The 19,564-nt window shown below is 43.0% G+C and overlaps 1 protein-coding gene and 1 long non-coding RNA gene across 4 annotated transcripts in view; one reads left to right on the top strand and one right to left on the bottom strand.

Annotated features, from left to right (window-relative positions):
- Positions 1-4,201, bottom strand: part of LOC103224158 (uncharacterized) — a 121,117-nt gene extending 116,916 nt beyond the window's left edge. Inside the window, exon 1 of the long non-coding RNA XR_012089971.1 lies at positions 1,760-4,201. This is a non-coding gene — a long non-coding RNA (uncharacterized lncRNA). The remainder of the gene's footprint in view (positions 1-1,759) is intronic.
- A 7,817-nt stretch (positions 4,202-12,018) lies between these two features.
- TSPAN2 (tetraspanin 2) overlaps positions 12,019-19,564 on the top strand; it is a 44,139-nt gene continuing 36,593 nt past the window's right edge. For all 3 annotated transcript variants that reach the window (XM_007977457.3, XM_037998053.2, XM_073008458.1), the window contains exon 1: positions 12,019-12,164. In XM_007977457.3, coding sequence (XP_007975648.1) covers positions 12,096-12,164 — 69 coding nt within the window. In that variant the 5' untranslated portion in view covers positions 12,019-12,095. The remainder of the gene's footprint in view (positions 12,165-19,564) is intronic.

Here is a 19,564-nt window from a genome sequence, read left to right on the forward strand (position 1 = left end):
TAGGTGTATGTATTTATGATGTACAAGAGATATTTCGATACAGGCATGCAATGTGAAATAAGCACATCATGGAGAAGAGGGTGTCCATCCCCTCAAGCATTTGTTCTTTCAGTTATAAATGATCCAGTTATACTTTTTATTTTAAAATGTACAATTAAGTTATTATTGACTACAGTCACCCTATTGTACTATCAAATAGTTGGTCTTCTTCATTCTTTCTAATTTTTTTTTGTACTTATTAACCATCCCCACCCTCCCCTCCAACTCCCCACTCCCTTTCCCAGCCCCTGGTAACTATCCTTCTACTCTCTAGGTCCATGAGTTCAATTGTTTTGATTTTTAGATCCCACAAATAAGTGAGATATTACTATTTTGTTGGCTATTACTTCACTGAAGATTTTTGCATCTATGTTCATAAGTGAAATTGACCTATAATTTTCCTTTTCATTACTGTCCTGTCTTTTTCAGGTTTGGGTTTCAAGATCATGCTATGAGTCTCATCATTTTAGTATTTTTTAAACGCTCCCTCCTTGTCTATTCTCTGGAAGAGTTTACATAAGATTGGAGTTACTTCATACCTAAACATTTGGCAGAACTCACCAATGAAGGACAATCTGGGCTAGACTTTTCTGTTTTTGTGAAAAGAATTTTTCACAATTTTTTTAATGCTTACAAGACCATTCAAACTTCTAATTTTCACTGAGTCCATTCTGATGTTACTTTTCAAAGGAATCAGTCCATTTTACCTAGCTTTCAAATTTATTTGCAGTTGTTTATATTATCCTCTTATTATTATCTAAATGTCTGCAGATCTGGAGTTACTAATCTTTTTTTATTCCTGACATTGGTTATTTGTGCAATCTCTCTTTTTCTTGATTATTTTCATCAGAAGTTACTGATATATGTGGGTATAAATTTACCATCTCATTGTATGTTTTCAATTTGGGCAACTGTTTTACATTTCTTTTGTTCCCTGTGATGGTTAATTTTATATGTCAACTTGACTAGGCCATGGGGACCCCAAATATTTGGTCAAACATTATTCTGGGTATGCCTGTGAGGGTGTTTTTGGATGAGATTTACATTTAAATTGGTAGACCAAGTAAAGCAGATTGCCATTCTTAAAGGGCAGCTCTCATCTGCTCAGTTGAAGGCCTGAATAGAACAAAAAGGGTGACCCTTTTGCAAGTAGAAAGGAACTCCTTCCTGAGTGCTTGACCTGGGACAAGATCTTTTCCTGTTTTTGGACTTGAACTGAAATATCAGCTCTCCTTGGGTCTGGAGCCTGACAGCATTCAGACTAGAACCCCACTATTGGCCCTCCTGGGTCTCCAGCTTGCTGACTGCAGACCTCAAGACTACCAGCCTCCATAATCACATGAGCCAACTCCTTATAATAAATCTCTTATATAAATGCATAATGTCTGGCTAATATAGACAATCTTGCACCTTGCTTTAGATTGTAAAAGTACTTAAGTACCTACAATTTTGCTCTCAGCCTTTGGGGCCTCTGTTCAAACTTAAAGACAATAAGAAAAGTCACATTAACATTCTGCCAGGCTATTACTCAGTAATTTTTTAAACTCTTTCCTAATTTGGATGATTCAAATGGGGATCATCTGTGAGGCACAATAAATATTCAAACTTAGACCTCAGACCTGGATGAGTTATGTTTCTCTCCTTCCCCCAACTGGCTGCACAAATGAAAACAAAAATGGGCTAGTTGTTCCCATAGGGTCCTATGGAAACAATCAGTTACCTTTTGAGTTTGCTCTCTTCTCCTGTTTCAAAGTCCCTTCTCTTTCTTCACTCATGTCCCCACAAGCAGGTATAAACTTTCTCTCATTAGCAAATAACAGAAACTGAAAAATGATCAAAGGAAGCTACTGCTGCCTGAATGCTGCTGGGAAAACATTGTAAAAGGAGCACCCAGCAACCTGTGACCATGGAGATGGTTTGTAATCAGCAAGCCAGGGCCCTCGCTTTCCTTCCTTCTCTGGGCATCCAATAAACGGTTGGTTTAGAAACTCTGAGCCCACAGACTATTTTCCAACAACAGCTGCATAGCAACAAGGTTCGTATGCTGTAAACCCAGCAGTCAAAACCTGTTCATGTTTGCTTATCAAAACCAAAGTTATGATAGCAGGCACACCAGGCTTCCTTTTCTAGCAGTAGGGCAGATTTGATATCCTGAACTACCTTCTCGACTGAAACTAAGACACTGGATAAAATATGTAAGAATGTAAAAATAAAACCACATTGCTGGGCTAGCGCAAAAGGAAGAGAATCTACAAAGGCCAAAATGAAATGAAAACCAGAACTCGAAGTAAGCAGGCACCAGAGCCACCTTTTGCCCTGGGTTTCTGTTTCGACAGCTGCAACGGCTTGGGGTTTGTGAAGTAAAGCCTCAAATGCCACTAACATAGACAGTGTATTAGGAGACCCCACCCAAACCTGGTACCTCCTCCCAAAGGATACACCCTCAAGGGAAGAGTAGATGAAAAATAAACCCATTGTGCGAAAGAGGACGAAGAAATGTATATGTTTTGATCTTGGTGTTGGAGTGGGGAAAATCTCCCCTGAGACCTTGTAACCACAAGCCAGCCTTCAAATGGATTTGTTGTCTGAATTAACACTGTGGTACTGCCTCGAGATGATTTGCAGAAGGCAAAGAAAATCCTCTCTGCAGGAATAAAATCTCAACAAAGGACTTAAAGAATTCCCACAAATTTTCAAGGAAAGTAAACGGTTTACAGCTTTTAAAAAAAAATCACATAATACACAAGGAACAAGACACTTAAATCAATACGTAGAAAAATCCACAGGCAGCAAAGTCAGATCACAGAGCGTTCAGATACCAGGGCTATGACATATATAATACAAAATGATTCTACAGCTCCACCCTTGTTTATTTTCCTTGTTTCCAAATGCAAGCCCCCATCAGTGTCTGGTTCTCAGTCCTTTTCTATTTCTTCAGAAACATTCCTCTTGCTTTTCTTCTCCTTCAACCTCTCTCTCCCCAGGCACCTTCTCCCAGGACTATGAACACATTTAAATCTTTCCCCATTAAGAAAGGAAGGAAGAAAAGAAAAAAGAAAAGGAAGCTTGCTTCCACCCATCTTGCTGCACCACTCACAACGAAGTCTCTTGAAAGAGCAATTAATTGTTCAAAATGGTATTTCCTAGGTTGTCATCCAGGGTTTCTATAGCTTGGGGTTTTACATTTAAGTCTTTAATCCATCTTGAGTTGATTTTTTTAATATGTTGTAAGGAAGGGGTCCAGTTTCAATCTTCTGCATATGGCTAGCCAGTTATCCCAGCACCATTTATCAGGGGAGTCTTTTCCCTATTGCTTGTTTTTGTCAGGTTTGTCAAAGATCAGATAGTTGCAGGTGTACTGCTTTATTTCTGGGTTCTCTATTCTGTTCCATTTGTCTATGTGTCTACTTTTGTACCAATACTGTGCTGTTTTGGTTACTGTAGCCCTGTAGTATAGTTGGAAGTTGGGTAATGTGATGCATCCAGCTTTGTTATTTTTGCTTAGGATTGTCTTGACTATTTGGGCTCTTTTTTGGTTCCATATGAACTTTAAAATAATTCTTATAGTTCTGTGGAGAATGTCAATGGTAGTTTAATAGGAATAGTATTGAATATATAAATTATTTTGGGCAGTATAGCCGTTTTAACAATGTTGACTTTTCCCATCCATGAGCATGGAATGTTTTCTATTCATTTGTGTCATCTCTGATTTCTTTGAGCAGTGTTTTGTAGTTCTCCTTACAGAGATATTTCACCTTCTTTGTTAGCTGTATTCCTAGGTATTTTATTTGTTTTGTGTGTGGCAATCGTGAACAGGATTGCATTTCTGATTTGGCTCTCAGCTTGACTGTTGTCGGTTTATAGAAAAGTTAGTGATTTTTGCCCGGGCGTGGTGGCTCATGCCTGTAGTCCCAGCACTTTGGGAAGCCAAGGCAGGCGGATCATGAGGTCAGGAGTTTGAGACCATCCTGACCAACTTGGTGAAACTCCATCTCTACTAAAAATCCAAAAAAAAAAAAAAAATTTAGCTGTGCATGGTGGCACGCGCCTGTAGTCCCAGCTGCTCAGGAGCCTGAGGGAGAATTGCTTGAGCCTGGGAGGTGGAGGTTGCAGGGAGCCGCGGTAGTGCCATTGCACTGCAGCCTGGGTGACACAGCAAGACTCCATCTAAAAATAATAATAATAAAGAAAAGAAAAGTTAGTGATTTCTGCACGTTGATTTTGTATCCTGAGACTTGGCTGAAGTTGTTTATCAGCTTAAGGAGCTTTTGGGCTGAGACAATGGGATTTTGTATATATAGGATAATGTTGTCTGCAAGCAGAAAAAGTTTGACTTCCTCTCTTCCTATCTAGATGCCCTTTATTTTTTTCCTCTTGCCTCATTGCTCTGGCCAGGACTTCCAATACTGTGTTGAATAGAAGTGGTGAGAGAGGGCATCCTGGTCTTGTGCCAGTTTTTAAGAGGAATGCTTCCAACTTTTCCCCATCCAGCATGATGTTGGCTCTGGGTTTATCATAGATGGCTCTTTTTATTTGGAGGTATGTTCCTTCAATACCCAGTTTCAATACCTACAGAGTGGGAGAAAATGTTTGCAAACTATGCATCTGACAAAGGTCTCATCTCCAGCATCTATACAGAACTTAAACAAATTTAAAAGAAAAAAACAACCCCATTAAAAAGTGAGTAAAGGACATGAACAGAACAAACAGTTTTCAAAAGAAGACATACATGCAGCCAACAAGGATATGAAGAAATACTCACCATCACACTGATCACGAGAGAAGTGCAAATCAAAACCACAATGACATACCATCTCACACCAGTCAGAATGGTTATTATTAAGAAGTCAAAAAATAACACATGCTACCAAGGTTACAGAGAAAAAGGAACATTTATATACTGTCGGTGGGAGTGTAAATTAATTCAACCATTGTGGAAGGCAATGTGGTGATTCTTCAAAGAACTAAAAACAGAAATATCATTTGACCCAGCAATCTCATTACTGGGTATATCCCAAGGGAATATAAATCATTCTATTATAAAGACACATGCAAGCCTATGTTCATTGTAGCACTCTTCACAATAGCAAAAACATGAAATCAACCTAAATGTCCATCAATGGTGAACTGGATAAAGAAAACGTGGTACCTACACACCATGGAATACTATGCAGCCATAAAAAAGAACAAGATTATGTCCTTAGCAGGGACATAGACGGAGCTGGAGGACATTATCCTTAACAAACTAATGTAGGAACAGGAAACCAAATACCGCATGTTCTCAATGATAAGCTAAATGATGAGAACACATGGACACATAGGGGAGAACAACACACTCTGGGGCCTATAGGAAGGTGGAAGGTGGGAGAAGGGAGAGGATCAGGAAAAATAACTAATGGATACTGGGCTTAATACCTGGGTGACGAACGATCTGCACAAATAAACCCATGGTGCAAGTTTACCTATATCACAAACCTGCACATGTACCCATGAACTTAAAATAAAAGTTAACCAAAAAGCATATTTCTCACTTAAAAAAAAAAAAAGAGAGAGAGAGAGCAATTATTATGACTTCCTTACCACTCATTCCCTCCTAAGTTGTGGCCCAGCTTACCCAGTCCACCCCCACTTTTCTGCGGTGGCAATAGCTGAGGTTGTCAGTGTCCTAAGGTACCAAATCAGTACACGCAATGAACTCTTCTCTCACCTCACACTGCTAAGGTATTTTGCACTGTGGACACTGCCTCCATCGAGAAACTCCTCACTCAGCTTCTGTGACACCACTTCTTTCTGATTTTACTCCTATGTCTCTGGTCATTTCTTACCAGTCTCCTTAAAGTGTCACATCTCTTTTGTCCACATCTTAAAATGTTGTTGCTCTAAAGTTTCTGTTCTCGACCCTTTTCACACTCTTCCCGGGCATATCATCCATTCTTATGGCTTAAGATAGCCGTATATCTCTGAGGCATGCATGTCCTGGGGATACAAGAACTCTTTCCAGAGGTGCTCCAACACAAACAGTTTTAAGAAAATCAGTTTGCCGCTTGTTAATTTCCAGGTGTATTCCTTCCTAGAATCAATCTGCCTGGGAATATGCCTACAACCGAGATATCTTCCACAAGCTACTGCTCACTCATTCTGAATCGGGTATATTTCCCCAGGTTGTAGAAATCTCTTGGTCACCAATTTGCAAAGTTGCTGTAGGTGCTGAGAAAGTAAATAACTATAATATGCGTAATAAATGCCTTTGTAAGTTAGAAGGGTTCCAACTCTACGCTTTCAATAAAATTGAAGAAAGGGCCAGATGAGGTGGCTCACACCTGTAATCCCAGCACTTTGGGAGGCCGAGGCAGGGGGATCACTTGAAAACAGCCTAGGCAACATGGTGAGACCCCATCTCTACCAAAAAAAAAAGAAAAATACAAAAAGTAGCCAGATGTGGTGGTACATAGCTGTGGTCCCAGCTACTTGGGAGGCTGAGGTGGGAGGATCACTTAAGCCTGGGAGGCAGAGTCTGCAGTGAGTTTTGTCATGCCACTGCACTCCAGCCTGGGTGACAGAGCGAGACTCTTTCTCAAAAAAAAAAAAAAAAAAAAAAAAAATTATAATTAAAAAAAAAATTGAAGAAAGGCCAAATGGAATTGTCAGCTGATTTAATCATTAAAAATAGTTTAATAGCAAGAGTGACAGCAAGGGTGGGAGGTGCAATGTTCTTTTAAACAACCAGATCTCACACGTGAATTCAGAGCAAGAACTCACTCATTATAGGGAGAATGCCATCCAGCCATTCATGAGGGATCCACTCCCATGATCCAATACCTCCCACCACGTCCCTCCTCCAACACTGGGAATTACCATATACGCATGTATCAGTGTGTGAATTGGGGTACATAATTTAGAAGAGGTTTAAAGAATTGATTGGCATTGCTATAAAAACATCTTCCATCTTTATCTACTTATTTGTCTAAACAGAGTTTTTCAATATTCATATCAAAACAATGAAAACCATTAAGGGAATTTATGGTGAGCCTTGTGATTTTAGCAATAATATTCATTCAGAGATATATGAACTAGTAGAAAAAAAATACCAATCCCACCAATATCATTAAGAGATGCATTTCCAGCAATATTTTACCTTTAAGTTTAGTGACTATTTATTTAAAGCTATATTTTAAATTTAGTATACGATTTTAACCACTTGTGTACCAAAAATAATTTTAACAGTAACTTAATCTAGAACAAGTTTGACCAACCCTGGGCTGCATGTGACCCAGGATGGTTTCAAATACTGCCCAACACAAATGCATAAACTTTCTTAAAATATTATGAGCATTTTGTGATTTTTTAAAATCTCATCAGCTATCATTAGTGTTAGTGTATTTTATGTGTGTCCCAACACAATAATCCTTCTTCTAATGTGGCCCAGGGAAACCAAAAGATTGGACACCCCTGATCTAGAAGAAATTAGTTAACACAGCCTTATGGTCTCAGGGGAAAAGTTTAATTTCTTTTAATAAACATAGTAAATTTTGTTCAGACAGATATAAAAGGACATTCAAGAAAAATCTTTCAAGCATAAACATGCATTAATTTAGGATGACATTTTGTAAAATGGAAATACAAGTTCAAGAAGCAAAAGGAAAGATTAAAATTTTCACCCTGTTAAAAAGGAACTTGTTTTTTTTTTCCCAGACATGGTCTCATTCTGCCACCTAGGCTGGAGTGCAATGGTGCAATGTCAGCTCACAGCAGCCTAGACCTTCCACACTCAGGGGATCCTCCCACTTCAGCCTCTGGAGTAGCTGGGACTACAGTGAGCACCAACACACCCGGCTAATTTTGTCCATTTGTTTTGTAGAGGTAGAGTCTCACTATGTTTCTCAGGCTGGTCTCAAACTGCTGGACTCAAGTGATCCTCCTGCCTTGGGCCTCCCAAAGTGCTGAGATTACAGGTGTGAGCCACCATTCCCGGCCTTGTTCATGTAGTTTTTAAATGGATGATAACAGGTAGCAGATCATACTGGCATTCAGTTTCTATTGGAGGTATTAAAATGAGTAATGTGGTCATTTGATTTTAAAAGTCAATATTTAAGACACACCAGAAGTGACATCTCTGAAAATATTCAAACTTATAATAAATAATTTTACACGTAACTTAAAAATGTGTGAGGGTAATACTATACAACGCCATTTATATGAAGGTTTAAAACAGGCAAATGTAATCTATAGTGAAAGAAAATCAGAACAGTGTTTGCCTGTAGGAGGGATGTGGGCAAAGATTGACTGGGAAGGGTTATATGAAAACTTGAAAGCTTCCTGGGGTGACAGTAATATTCTATATCTTAATAGGATTTGGGGTTACAAAGGCAAAAGCATTTGTCAAGAATTATTAAATAATATACTTAAAATGTACATTTCATTGAGGTAAATTTTAGAAAAATAGTAAATAGATATTTGAACTCTAGGTAATGTTATGCATGCTCAAGAGTTTAGGGGTGAAACATATTGTCTAAAATTTATTTGGAAGTGAATCAAAAAACAAGGTAGATTGAGAAATGGACAAGTGTATAGATAAGAAATGCAACCGAAGCAAAATGTTGATTGTAGAATCTAGATGGTGAGTATACGGTGCTCCTTGCCCAACTATTTCAATTATTTTGTATGTAATAAAATATTGGGAAAAAATGCAAGAGAAAATATTTTTGTAACTATTTGAGGGCATGTGTGGGCAAAAGTTTAAAGACCACTGACTTCTATTTATCACCATTTGCTGAAGAACCTTTACCCTAAACTTACCATCCAAACCTTTCTCCAGAATCCAATCATATTTCCATGTCATCTGGATTTCCCACCATATCTAAAACTCAGCAGATCCAAAAATGAATGCATTGGCTTCCCTCTACCAGTTAGGAATATCTTTAGCTACATGCAACAGAACACAAAGTCAAACAAAAAGAGTTATTTTTCCTATATACTAAGAAATCTGGAGTTAGGTGGCTGCTGGTATTGGTTCAGTGGTTCCACGATGTCCTAACTGGAAGGTCTGCAATTGTCTTGCCCGTTCTTCATAGTCACAAAACATTCTAGCACTTCAAGCATCATGTCTGAGCTCAAGACAGGAAAGAAAGAAAAGGGAGCAATGCCAGTGACAGTTTAAAGGCTAACTTTCTTATTATGTCATTTAATGTAGTCCTGTACTTTCTTATAGTAATATACCCTTGAAAATGTATGGGATGCCTTTCAGGCACAATACATACATATATGTTGATAATGGCAATTCCTAATGTTGGAGGTGGAACCTAGTGGGGGGTATTGGATCGAAGTGGATTTCTCATGAATGACTGGATGCCATCCTCCCTATAATGAGTGAGTTCTTGCTCTGAGTTCACACGTGAGATCTGGTTGTTTAAAAGAGTGTGGCACTCCCCACTTCTTTTGCTCCCACTCTCGCTATGTACACACTGGTTCCCTGTGACCTTCCACCACAGCTGAAAGCTTTCTGAGGCCTCACCAGAAGCAGACACCAGCACTATGCTTCCTGTACAGCCTGTATAACTGTGAACTAATTAAATCTCTTTTCTTTAGAGATTACCCAGTCTCAGATACTTCTTTATAGCAACACGAGAATGGACTAACACACATGCATCCACACACATACACATACATGTACATAAAAACCTAAACCTCAATTGGCTTCAGAAATGGCTAACTCAGTTATGGTTAATGTCACCTATGACTGGTTTTTTCAGCTTCCTGCTTTGCTGTTTTCAATGTTGGATCTGTCCTCAGGCTGGTATGAAGATGGATATAGCAACTCTATGTATATTATCCAGATCCAACAGCCTCAAGAGGAAGAAGACCATCTGGCCCCTCAGTAGACACCACTCCCATCCCATTAGTCAGAGTGCTTGTCAGTTTGTTTCCTGAACTAACTACAAGGCAAATGGGATTACCTTAGCTTACTCTTGTCAAGGGTCAGCTTCCCCTAAGACATATAACTTTGTGAAACAGTGACTGGGCAAGTCTATACTAAAGATCTGAAACTGTTATGTTGACAGGCAGCCAGCATCTGTCTCTAATACATATGTGCTAAAATTGTAGCATAAAAAAACAAACAATAGATGTATATGTTACAATAGGGGTTCTCTTCCCTCTATGTAATCTCTTGTCTTAGAGATGCAAAATTCAACGATATATTTAAAGTATAATATCATTATTCATTTCATTGATTTATTGAACGCCTTCTATGTACCAGACACTACTCTTTAACTTCTTTTCCTTTATACTAAAACAGAGGTGACAGATATAGAACTATAAGTGTTTGATTGAAGCTAATGATTCACTTCTCTCTGCATACCTAATGACTTCCATCTTTGTCTTTATTTCATTGTTGGAGACATGTTTATTACTAGAATCAGCACTTTCACTCTTCTGTCTTCTACTCATTTTTATAAATGAGTCGATATTCAAACAAATGTCCAAAGACACAGAGGTAGGCAAAGATGGCAACATGGTAGAAACGGAATGGTTAACTGATAAGAGTGTGATACAATAATACTAACCCTTATGCAGTACTTACTCTGTGCCAGGCACTGTTCTAGGCACTTCACAAATACTAACTCATTAATCTTCACAACTCTATGAGGGGAGTACTATTATCTCCATGTTGCACGTGGGGATACTCGGGGTCAAGGACAGTTTTGCACATTGGTCAGCCGACTGAAAGCTGTGATTTGGCCCTCCTGCCTTCCTGACTCACTCTGCCCCATCAGGCTTCACTCAGGCTAACTGCGGTTCTCAGAACTCCCTTGGAGGCCTTGTTCTCTCCAGCCCTGTGCTTTTGCACATGCCGTCTTCCCGGACTGATCTTTTCCGCCTGGGCTCCCTCTTCTAGACAAGATCAGGCCCCTCTCCTTAGCAATGCCTTTTCTGGTTAAGGCAGTCAGGCCAGGCACAGCTGTCTAGCACCCAGCCCACCTCTTCTCACCTTATTTGCTTACAGATCTGTCTGCACCACCAGAGATGTGGTTCCGGGCCTGGCGGTCTCCTCACTGTTGAGTCCCTGGGGCTTGCTACTATGTCTGGCCTATAATAGGCACTCAAAGTTTTGCTGAATTTATGCATAAGCTCTCCGAATTTTACACTTTCTTGTCTCCCCCATACTGTCTGACACCACATATTGTAGACACTTAGTCAATGGAAGTGGGAGTCTGATTTTCCTGCCAACAGCCTAACTTAATAAAAACAAAGCAAAACAAAAACCGCCCCCTTTCTCCCATCTCCACATCGTAATTAAGATCCCGAAAATCTGGGATCCTTCCAAGTCTTCCGATCAGCGGAACCCGGCAGGATGTGAGAAGTCAGACTCCCTTCACTGGCCGACCGGGTTGGGGGCAACTCTCAGGACGCAGGGCGCCGCCTCCCGCGCCCTCTCCCAGTTCTTGCCTATTAAGGTAAGAGTCCCCCGAGGAGGGGGAGGGGCCGGAGGGAGGGTCCCCTAGAAGCGGCCTGTGCGCTTGCTCCTCACCGCGGTGCCGCAGCCCTGGACACTCAGCCGGGTGCCCCGCCACGGGTCCTGTCAGCTTCGGGGCAACCTCGGACCCCACTTAGTTCTTCTACCCGAGGTCACCTTCCTAGATTTCCATAGCCACGAGACCAAGTGCTTATCCCTCAAGCATCGCCCGGGCCTCAAACCAGTCTCCGCACTGGGCGCTGATTAAATAGGTCCCCAGTCCCCGGTGGGCGCTCACGCCCTGCAGGTGCTCGGATAGCCACCAGCAGCAGTGCACCCACGGGAGGGAAGGAAGGTGGTCCCTGGGTCCGGGGGAAGAGCGGACATGCTCCCTCGGGCCGCTGGATCTCCATCCCCCGGCGCCCCTACGCGTCGCCAGCCTCGCCGCTTGGGGTCCTCGCGCCCCTCCCCGCCGCGCCCCGCCCCGCCCCCTGGAGGCCCCGCCCCGGTCCTCCCCGCTCCTCCCCCTCCCCGCCGGCGCCTGCCGCTCCCGGCGCTGGCAGCGCGGGCCTGGGGACTGGGGATCCCGCCGCCGGGCCGCAGCATGGGGCGCTTCCGCGGGGGCCTGCGGTGCATCAAGTACCTGCTGCTCGGCTTCAACCTGCTCTTCTGGGTGAGACCAGGAGCCGGGAGGGCCGGGCAGGGCAGGGGGCCGGGTGGCGGGCGCGGGGCCGGGGTCCCCGGGGAGCTGACTGCGGCGTCCGAGTCGCGCTCGTGGGGAGCGCAGGGTGCTCAAACGCGGAGGCGAGGAGAAGGCAAACAAAGAGGGAGGGGAGGGCTGGAGGGAAGAGAACGGGAACACAGAAGGTTGATCAATGAGAAATGGTGAGAAGGGGAGATACACCGTGTGGCCCTTTCCTGGAAGGAACACCACCTGCCTTGGTTTTTATCTCCCAGCTGGTGACCCCAGGTGCGGGAACCCGGTCTCTCCTCACCCCCGGAGGACTTGGGGCCCTGGCGGTCCCTGTTCCCCTCCAGCCTCCCCTGCACACACCCCCTTTTCACTCTGCCTACCAGCTGGAACCAGGGCCTGGCCAGGGTGTTGGGAGAGAAACGCCTGCCCTGGGGCTGCCTGGGGTGGTGCTCCGTTCGAGTGTGTGGACAGAGTACCTGGCTCTGAAGGTTTTGTTTAAGAAATTGGAGATAGGAATGAACATTGTGGTGGCGGGGGATCATCGTTTTTCTGGGCATCAGGGTAAGGGTACCGCTGGGTGAGAGGAGGTGGTGGTTGCTCTTCTAAGAAGGGGATGGGGAATGGAAGGGCTTCCAAAGGGCAGCAGCATCTCTCCACAACCCCCAGCCGCAGCCCCTGCTAAATACTAATCCTCCCAGAGATGATCTCATTCAACTTTGCAGGGTTTCATTGAACTGACAGCATTCCCAGGATTCATGGTTCACAGAGTGATAGGATCTTGACCCTTGTCTCCTGTATTATCGAGACAGGGATACAGCTAGACCAAACCTACATCCCTGGATACCCTGTCCCAGGCCCTGGAGGACTGTGAGACAAGGTCTGGAAATTGTCTTTTCTGCACATTTCCTCTTGGGCTTTCTTAAGAGAATGTCAGTCAGTGTAACTGCTTAGCTAGACCCTGAGGGAAAACGTAGGTCTTGCTTTGGATAAAGAGGTTTGAGAGCAGCCAGGGCCTGGGTGCTTTGAAACTACCAGGCTGGAGGAGGTGGCTGTCCTATCTGCTCTGGGGGAAGTTGTATTCCCATGATTGCAAGTAATTAATTATTGAATGATGGGTTCCGCTTTTGTCTGTCAACCCATTAGCTCAGATGCCTGGATGACTCCAGCAACTCTAAGCTCTTCAGTATCCTTCAGCAGTGGAAGGTGTGAAGGAGGTACCTCCCAGACATCCCCTGAACTTTAAAGAGACACATGGCCTTTGTACACATGGGGATTTACATTAAGCATACTATGGGGAGAGGGGTTTCTGAAGACCCTTTGTGTTGTATTTTTTAGGAATCTGGCTTAATTTCAGAAGCTGTTAATTATAGATGTCATGCCACAGTGACACCCTTCGTTCTCACTGCTTATGAATTCAAAAGAAGTTTTAAGCCTGAGGAGGAATTCTTCAACTGGGTTCAGTCCTTATTTAGTGCCTGATATTGTATCAGCCTTTCCAGTAATAGTTGGAAGCATTCATTGAATGTTTTCAATGCGTCAGGGACAGTGCTAAGCATATGACATTCATTATTACATATAATCCTCACAAGAGTCCTGATATACATATACTATTATTATCCCCATTTTTTACAGATGAGGAAACAGAGGCTCAAATTGGTTAAGTTACTTGAGATGGAGTCTCGCTCTGTGGCCCAGACTGGAGTGCAGTGGCCCGATCTCCGCTCACTGCAAGCTCTGCCTCCTGGGTTCACGCCATTCACCTGCCTCAGCCTCCCGAGTAGCTGGGACTACAAGTGCCCTCCACCATGCCGGGCTAATTTTTTTGTCTTTTTAGTACAGACAGGATTTTACCGTGTTAGCCAGGATGGTCTTGGTCTTCTGACCTCGTGATCTGGCCACCTCAGCCTCCCAAAGTGCTGAGATTACAGGTATGAGCCACCGCACCCAGCCGCCTACCTTCTCTTAAGCATTGTGGTACGTTCAATTAACCAGTGGTTCTCAAATGTGGTTCCTGGGCCAGCAGCGTCAGCATATCCTGGGAATTTGTCAGAAATACACATTCTCAGGCCAGGCACGGTGGCTCATGCCTGTAAGATCAGCACTTTGGGAGGCCAAGGCAGGCGGATCACCTGAGGTCAGGAGTCCGAGACCGGCCTGGCCAACATGATGAAACCTCATCTCTACTAAAATACAAAAATTAGCCAGGCATGGTGGTGGGTGCGTGTAATCCCAGCTACTTGGGAGACTGAAGCAGAAGAACCTCTTGAACCCGGGAGGCAGAGGTTACAGTGAGCCAAGATGTTGCCACATTGCACTACAGCCTGGGCAACAAGAGCGAAACTCCATCTCAAAAACAAACAAACAAATGAACAAAACATTCTCAGCTCATCCCAGACTTGCTGAATCAGAAACTCTGGGGGAAGGACCCAGCAATCTAATTTAACAAGCCATTCACATAATTCTGATCCATGCTCAAATTTGAGACCCACTCTATTAAACAATGATTAAACAAATAATAATGTATAAATATAAACACAGTTCCCTAAGCTGCTCATCTCACTGAGGAAACGAGACCAAGGGATATGGAACAACACAAAAATAAGACAGTGTGGAATCAAGTGACAAGTATCACACTGTTGACCATAGACACAGTAAGGAAAGGAAGTAGGAGCCATGCAATGTTTGAGTGCCTGAATGTGTAACCAGTGAGGTTAGATCTGACCTTTTCTATATGTGATCTAAGTAAGAAGTTTAGAGAAAGGATCAGAGTCATCATGAGAAGCCAGAAAAGTTCTCCTTAAGGAGCTATTTAAGCTGAACCTGGAAGGACTGGTAGAATGGAGCTGGGCAAAGGCGAGGGGGTGACTGACCATCCACCAGCAGAGGAGCAGAGCAAGGGGGAGTGTGTGCCACCATCTGACTGTCAAAGCCATCAGGCTGGAGTGCAGAGATCCCAAGCAGGGCGTGCCTGCACAAACAGGGTGTACTTGAGCAAGTTATTCTTGCTTCTAGGCTTATTTTCTCCTCTGTACGATTGGAGTAACAGAAATATTGAGAGGATTAAGAGGGAATATGTAAAGTATGTCACCTCAACTTCCTATGAGCCTAGGACATAGGAAATATGCAAAAAATGTTAACTATTATTTTTGTTATCAAGTGCCTGGCACATAGGAAGCATTTAGTAAGTGTTAGCTCTCTTTCTCCTGATTCTTTTCATGTTGGGGAATAGCATATAAGTTTGCCAAGTGACTTGCAATTTGTCTTCATTTGAGGATAACTATACCTTATCTTGTCAATTTGTACTTGTGGATTTTCCCCCACTAGAACTTAAAACACTCTGAGAGCAGGAATTTTGTTTTTTCTGTTTTGCTCATAGCTGTATCCCCAGCGCTAGAATAGTGCGTGGCGTATAGAAGGCATGCAGTGGGAACTGAAGGACCTTCCTCTCCCCCAGTTTCATGGGGGTGGGGGCGGAGGCAGCAACCAGAGTGAAGTGGCAACTGAAACAGGCACCTCATGACTTAAGGAAAGTAGCTGTGTGGGATAAAGTATCTAGATATTTGCCTTCACTGTAACTGAGGGAACCTGATTCCAGAAAAGCCCCACTCTAGTTTCTGAAGTTGTTTTCTCCTGGTTGGAGGGCTTTGTGGGAAGTTTGGGAAAGGGGTGGGGGATCGTTTTCCTGGAAGGCCAGGCTTTAGCTGTGACTACAGTGTAACATTTACACACACGCCCTTAGAAGCTCACATGCCTGCCCCTCTGAGTTACGCGGTTCCCTGGGTGACAGCACTTCCTTCCAGTCAGAACCTCGCCAGAGGTAAGCACAGAGGCGGGGCAGGGTTCGTTTGGTGATCTGCAATTTAACAGATCAATTTGTAGCCTCTTCTGGCAGCTTGCTTTAAGTTTCCCTAGGCTGTGCTCCTGGTTTCATAAACATCCAACCAGACCCTGCCAGAGCCAGCACAGTACTCCCTGGCCCAGGGCCGCTGACTGTACTCACCGCTGAATTTTTAAAAACAAAGTCAAGCCTAGCCATTAACCCCACTACATTAATTTCTCTTATCATGGTTAATGTCTAAGGTGAAACCCCTCCCAACATCTGTCATGTCTAAATTCAGACCCGAGATCAGATAGCACAGCATATTCCTGTGCCTTTCATTGAAATCACCTTTATTTTTTTCCTACGTTGCATAGCAATATAAATAAAACACTACACCCCCACCAAGCCGCATATGTTGGTTTAAAGGAAAACCTGGGCGCTGTTTATTCCTTGGTTTATTGTTGTATGGTCAGCGTTTTCCTATCATTGTGCTGCACTAGCTGCTCAGCAGTACTGACCCACAGGAAGCAGAGCTGTTCATTGTTGAAAAGCAGATTCCATATATGGCAAGTTTGAAGTTGCCCTCCTTTCCTTCTCACCATTTTAATACAGCTTTGGGTTTTCACTTGGAGATGCCTAACAGGTGAGTTTAAGAAAGACCATGTCTTGCAGGCTTGGGAGTCAAAGAAGTTTGACTCACATGAATCTTATAGAGGTCACCTTCCCCTCTTTCCCAAATTTATTTCAAACAGTAACTTCAGAGCAATCACTTGTCAGAGAGGTTGGTTTAGGAAAAAATACCTCAAGAAAGTATCCTTTGGAGACCAGCCCATAAGGCAGATAGGAATGTTCTCAGCTTCGCTGTAGGAGAATCTTCATTTCTGATTTTTGTTAAGGTGGAAAGAGAGCAACAGGGGCCAGTGTCCCCTAGTGTGGACCTAGAGGGGGACCTAGCATTGCTGGGAGGAACAGGGAGTCTACCAGAGGGGACAGTCTGAAGAAGCCACAGCTATGGTCCCAGGGTTCTGGTAGACCTCGGACAGACCTATGCAGTGTGGCAGTTCAAATCCAGGAATCGAAAACCTGGGCAGTGGATACTGGCATCACACTGCCTGACTTTATTCCTGCCTCCATTATTTACTACCTAGGGGACTTTGGGCAAGTTGTGTAACCTCTTTGAGCCTCCATTCTCTCATCTGTATGATGGACATATTAAAGTACTAATATCAATCTATGAACTTTGTGCAGATACAATGAGTTAATATATGTAAGGTTTTAAGTATGGTTCATGCATACAGTAAATAATAACATAAGATAGTAGTAGTTGTTGTTTTTAAATACTAGAAGTACAAATGGGAAAGTAGAATCTAGAATCCAAGAGGTTCATAAAGGCGCGATGAAGCAGGCAGGTGTTTTACATCCAACTAAGCAAGCAAGGTGGCAAGAGTCGGAGTTTATCAAGGGCGTGGAGTCAAAAGGGAAGATCACTTCCTCTACAATTCCCTGCCAAGTGCTGGGAATTCAAAGATGATTAAGACACAGTCCTTGATCTTGAGGCACTCATGCCTTTATTTAGCCTCCATTTTGCCTTTGATTAGAATTTATTCCCTGTTTAGTCTTTGCTCCTTGAGGGCAGGGACTATGTCCTTTTGGCATCCCCTTTCTCCCAGTCCCTCAGCACCTAATAGAGTTAAGCATGGCTCCAGCTAAGGGAGTTGTGTGCACTGACCTTGGAGCAGGATCTGTTTATTTCCTTTCCCGCTTCTGTGCTACTAAGTGGAGGCCAAGGAAGAGCAATGGGAAAACCTTTGGTGATCAGTGCCTCTCAGACTTTAACGTGCGTACAGATCACCTAGGGAGCTTATTCAGCTCTATTCGGATTCAGTGGGTCTAGCATTGCTAACAAGCCCCCAGGTGATGCTCTTGTTGCTGGTCTGGGCACATGCTTTTAGAACCCCTGTTTTAGATGTGGTCTGAAGAGATCAGAGATTCAGCAGTGGCACTTTTTTTCTGACTGAAGCAGGGTGTGCCCTACTTCTTGGCTTACTCACTTGGCTTGTTTTTGGCTGTTCTTTTAATTTCAGTTACCACTTTACCTTTATTAAGTCTCTTTTTTATGCAAATACTTGATACTTTCTGGAATTACTGGGAGGCCACCTGTCCATTGTTCATTGCATCTCACCGTGTTATTCTAGAACATCAGCCATGAAGTATCTTTGGGTCTCCAACCATGTGTGGCAAAAGAGAACGTAACCTCTATCCCCCAACCTTGACAGTTAATATTGCGAAGCTGCTCCCTTAAAACAAGTGATGCTATACTGAGCACTGAAACAAATCATGTCATGGTTGCTAAGGAATTAAAGCGAGAATGCTGCCAGTAAGATGGAAATACCAGCTGGGCTGGGAGCACGTCTTACAGATGAATTACCTCGGGTTACCTTGGCCTGCCTTTTTCATCCTCTTTGAATTTGATTGGGAGCAAAAATAACAATGCTAATTAACATTCATACGATGTTTCAGTTTATAAAGTGCTTTCATATGCATTATCCCACCTGATCATGAATCACAACAATCTCGTGAAATAGTGTAATTATTCCCATTTTACAGTTGTGAAAGCTGAAAGTCAGGCACAGTAGGTGGTATGTCCCAGGTCTTCTGACTTTAAACCCCATGCTCTTTTCATTGTTTTAATTTATTGGAGCATGTAGAATATAAGGTATAAGAAATGCTGCCAACTTGGAGAATGTGAAGTCTGTGATCAGGGAGATTATATTCAGTGTCAGATTTAGTCTTGATGCATTCCAGAAACACAGGTACAAAGAGATGCCTAAAATACTAAGGCATATGGGAGAAGAAGCAGGAGAGAGGTTGGGAACACTGCTGATCAGTTTCAGGCAGAGGAAAAGTAAGATGGAAATTGAGAAAGGGTATATATCAAGAGACAGTTTAAAAAATTAATTTCAGGAGCAAAAATTTGAAGAATAGTAAGCACTGTATAAATGTACACTATGTGCCGGCTGCTTTCCCAGGCACATTTTATTATTAACTAATTTAATCCTCACGACAACCCTATGAAATAGTAGCAGTTATCATCCCCAGTTTACATATGAGAAAACAGAGGTCTGAAGCATTGAAGAGACTTGCCCAGGTCTCAGAGCTGGCCGGCAGCAGAGCTGTGTCTCTGTGTGTGTCCCCAGAGTCTACACTCGTAACCACTCGAAGTTTACAGACGATCAGAGAGGAAGGTTGAAGCTCTGACGAGCTTGTGAATTCTAGATCTGCACTGTCCAATGTGAGGGCTATGCTACCGATCACATGTAGCTATTTAAATTAATTAAAACTAAATGAAATGTAACCTTCATTTTCTCAGTCCCACTAGCTACATTTCAGAGCTCCATAGCCATAGGTGCCTAATGGCCACAATGCTGGACAGCACAGATATAGGACATTTACATCATTGGAGAAAGTTCTACTTGACAGCCCTAGCCTAAATATAGTTATTCTTTCACTCATAAATACATCTATTCATATTTTTCTCTTATGAGTCCTTAAAACCATT

The sequence above is a fragment of the Chlorocebus sabaeus genome, chromosome 20 (assembly GCF_047675955.1).
Source record: "Chlorocebus sabaeus isolate Y175 chromosome 20, mChlSab1.0.hap1, whole genome shotgun sequence".
NCBI classification, from domain to species: Eukaryota; Metazoa; Chordata; class Mammalia; order Primates; family Cercopithecidae; genus Chlorocebus; species Chlorocebus sabaeus.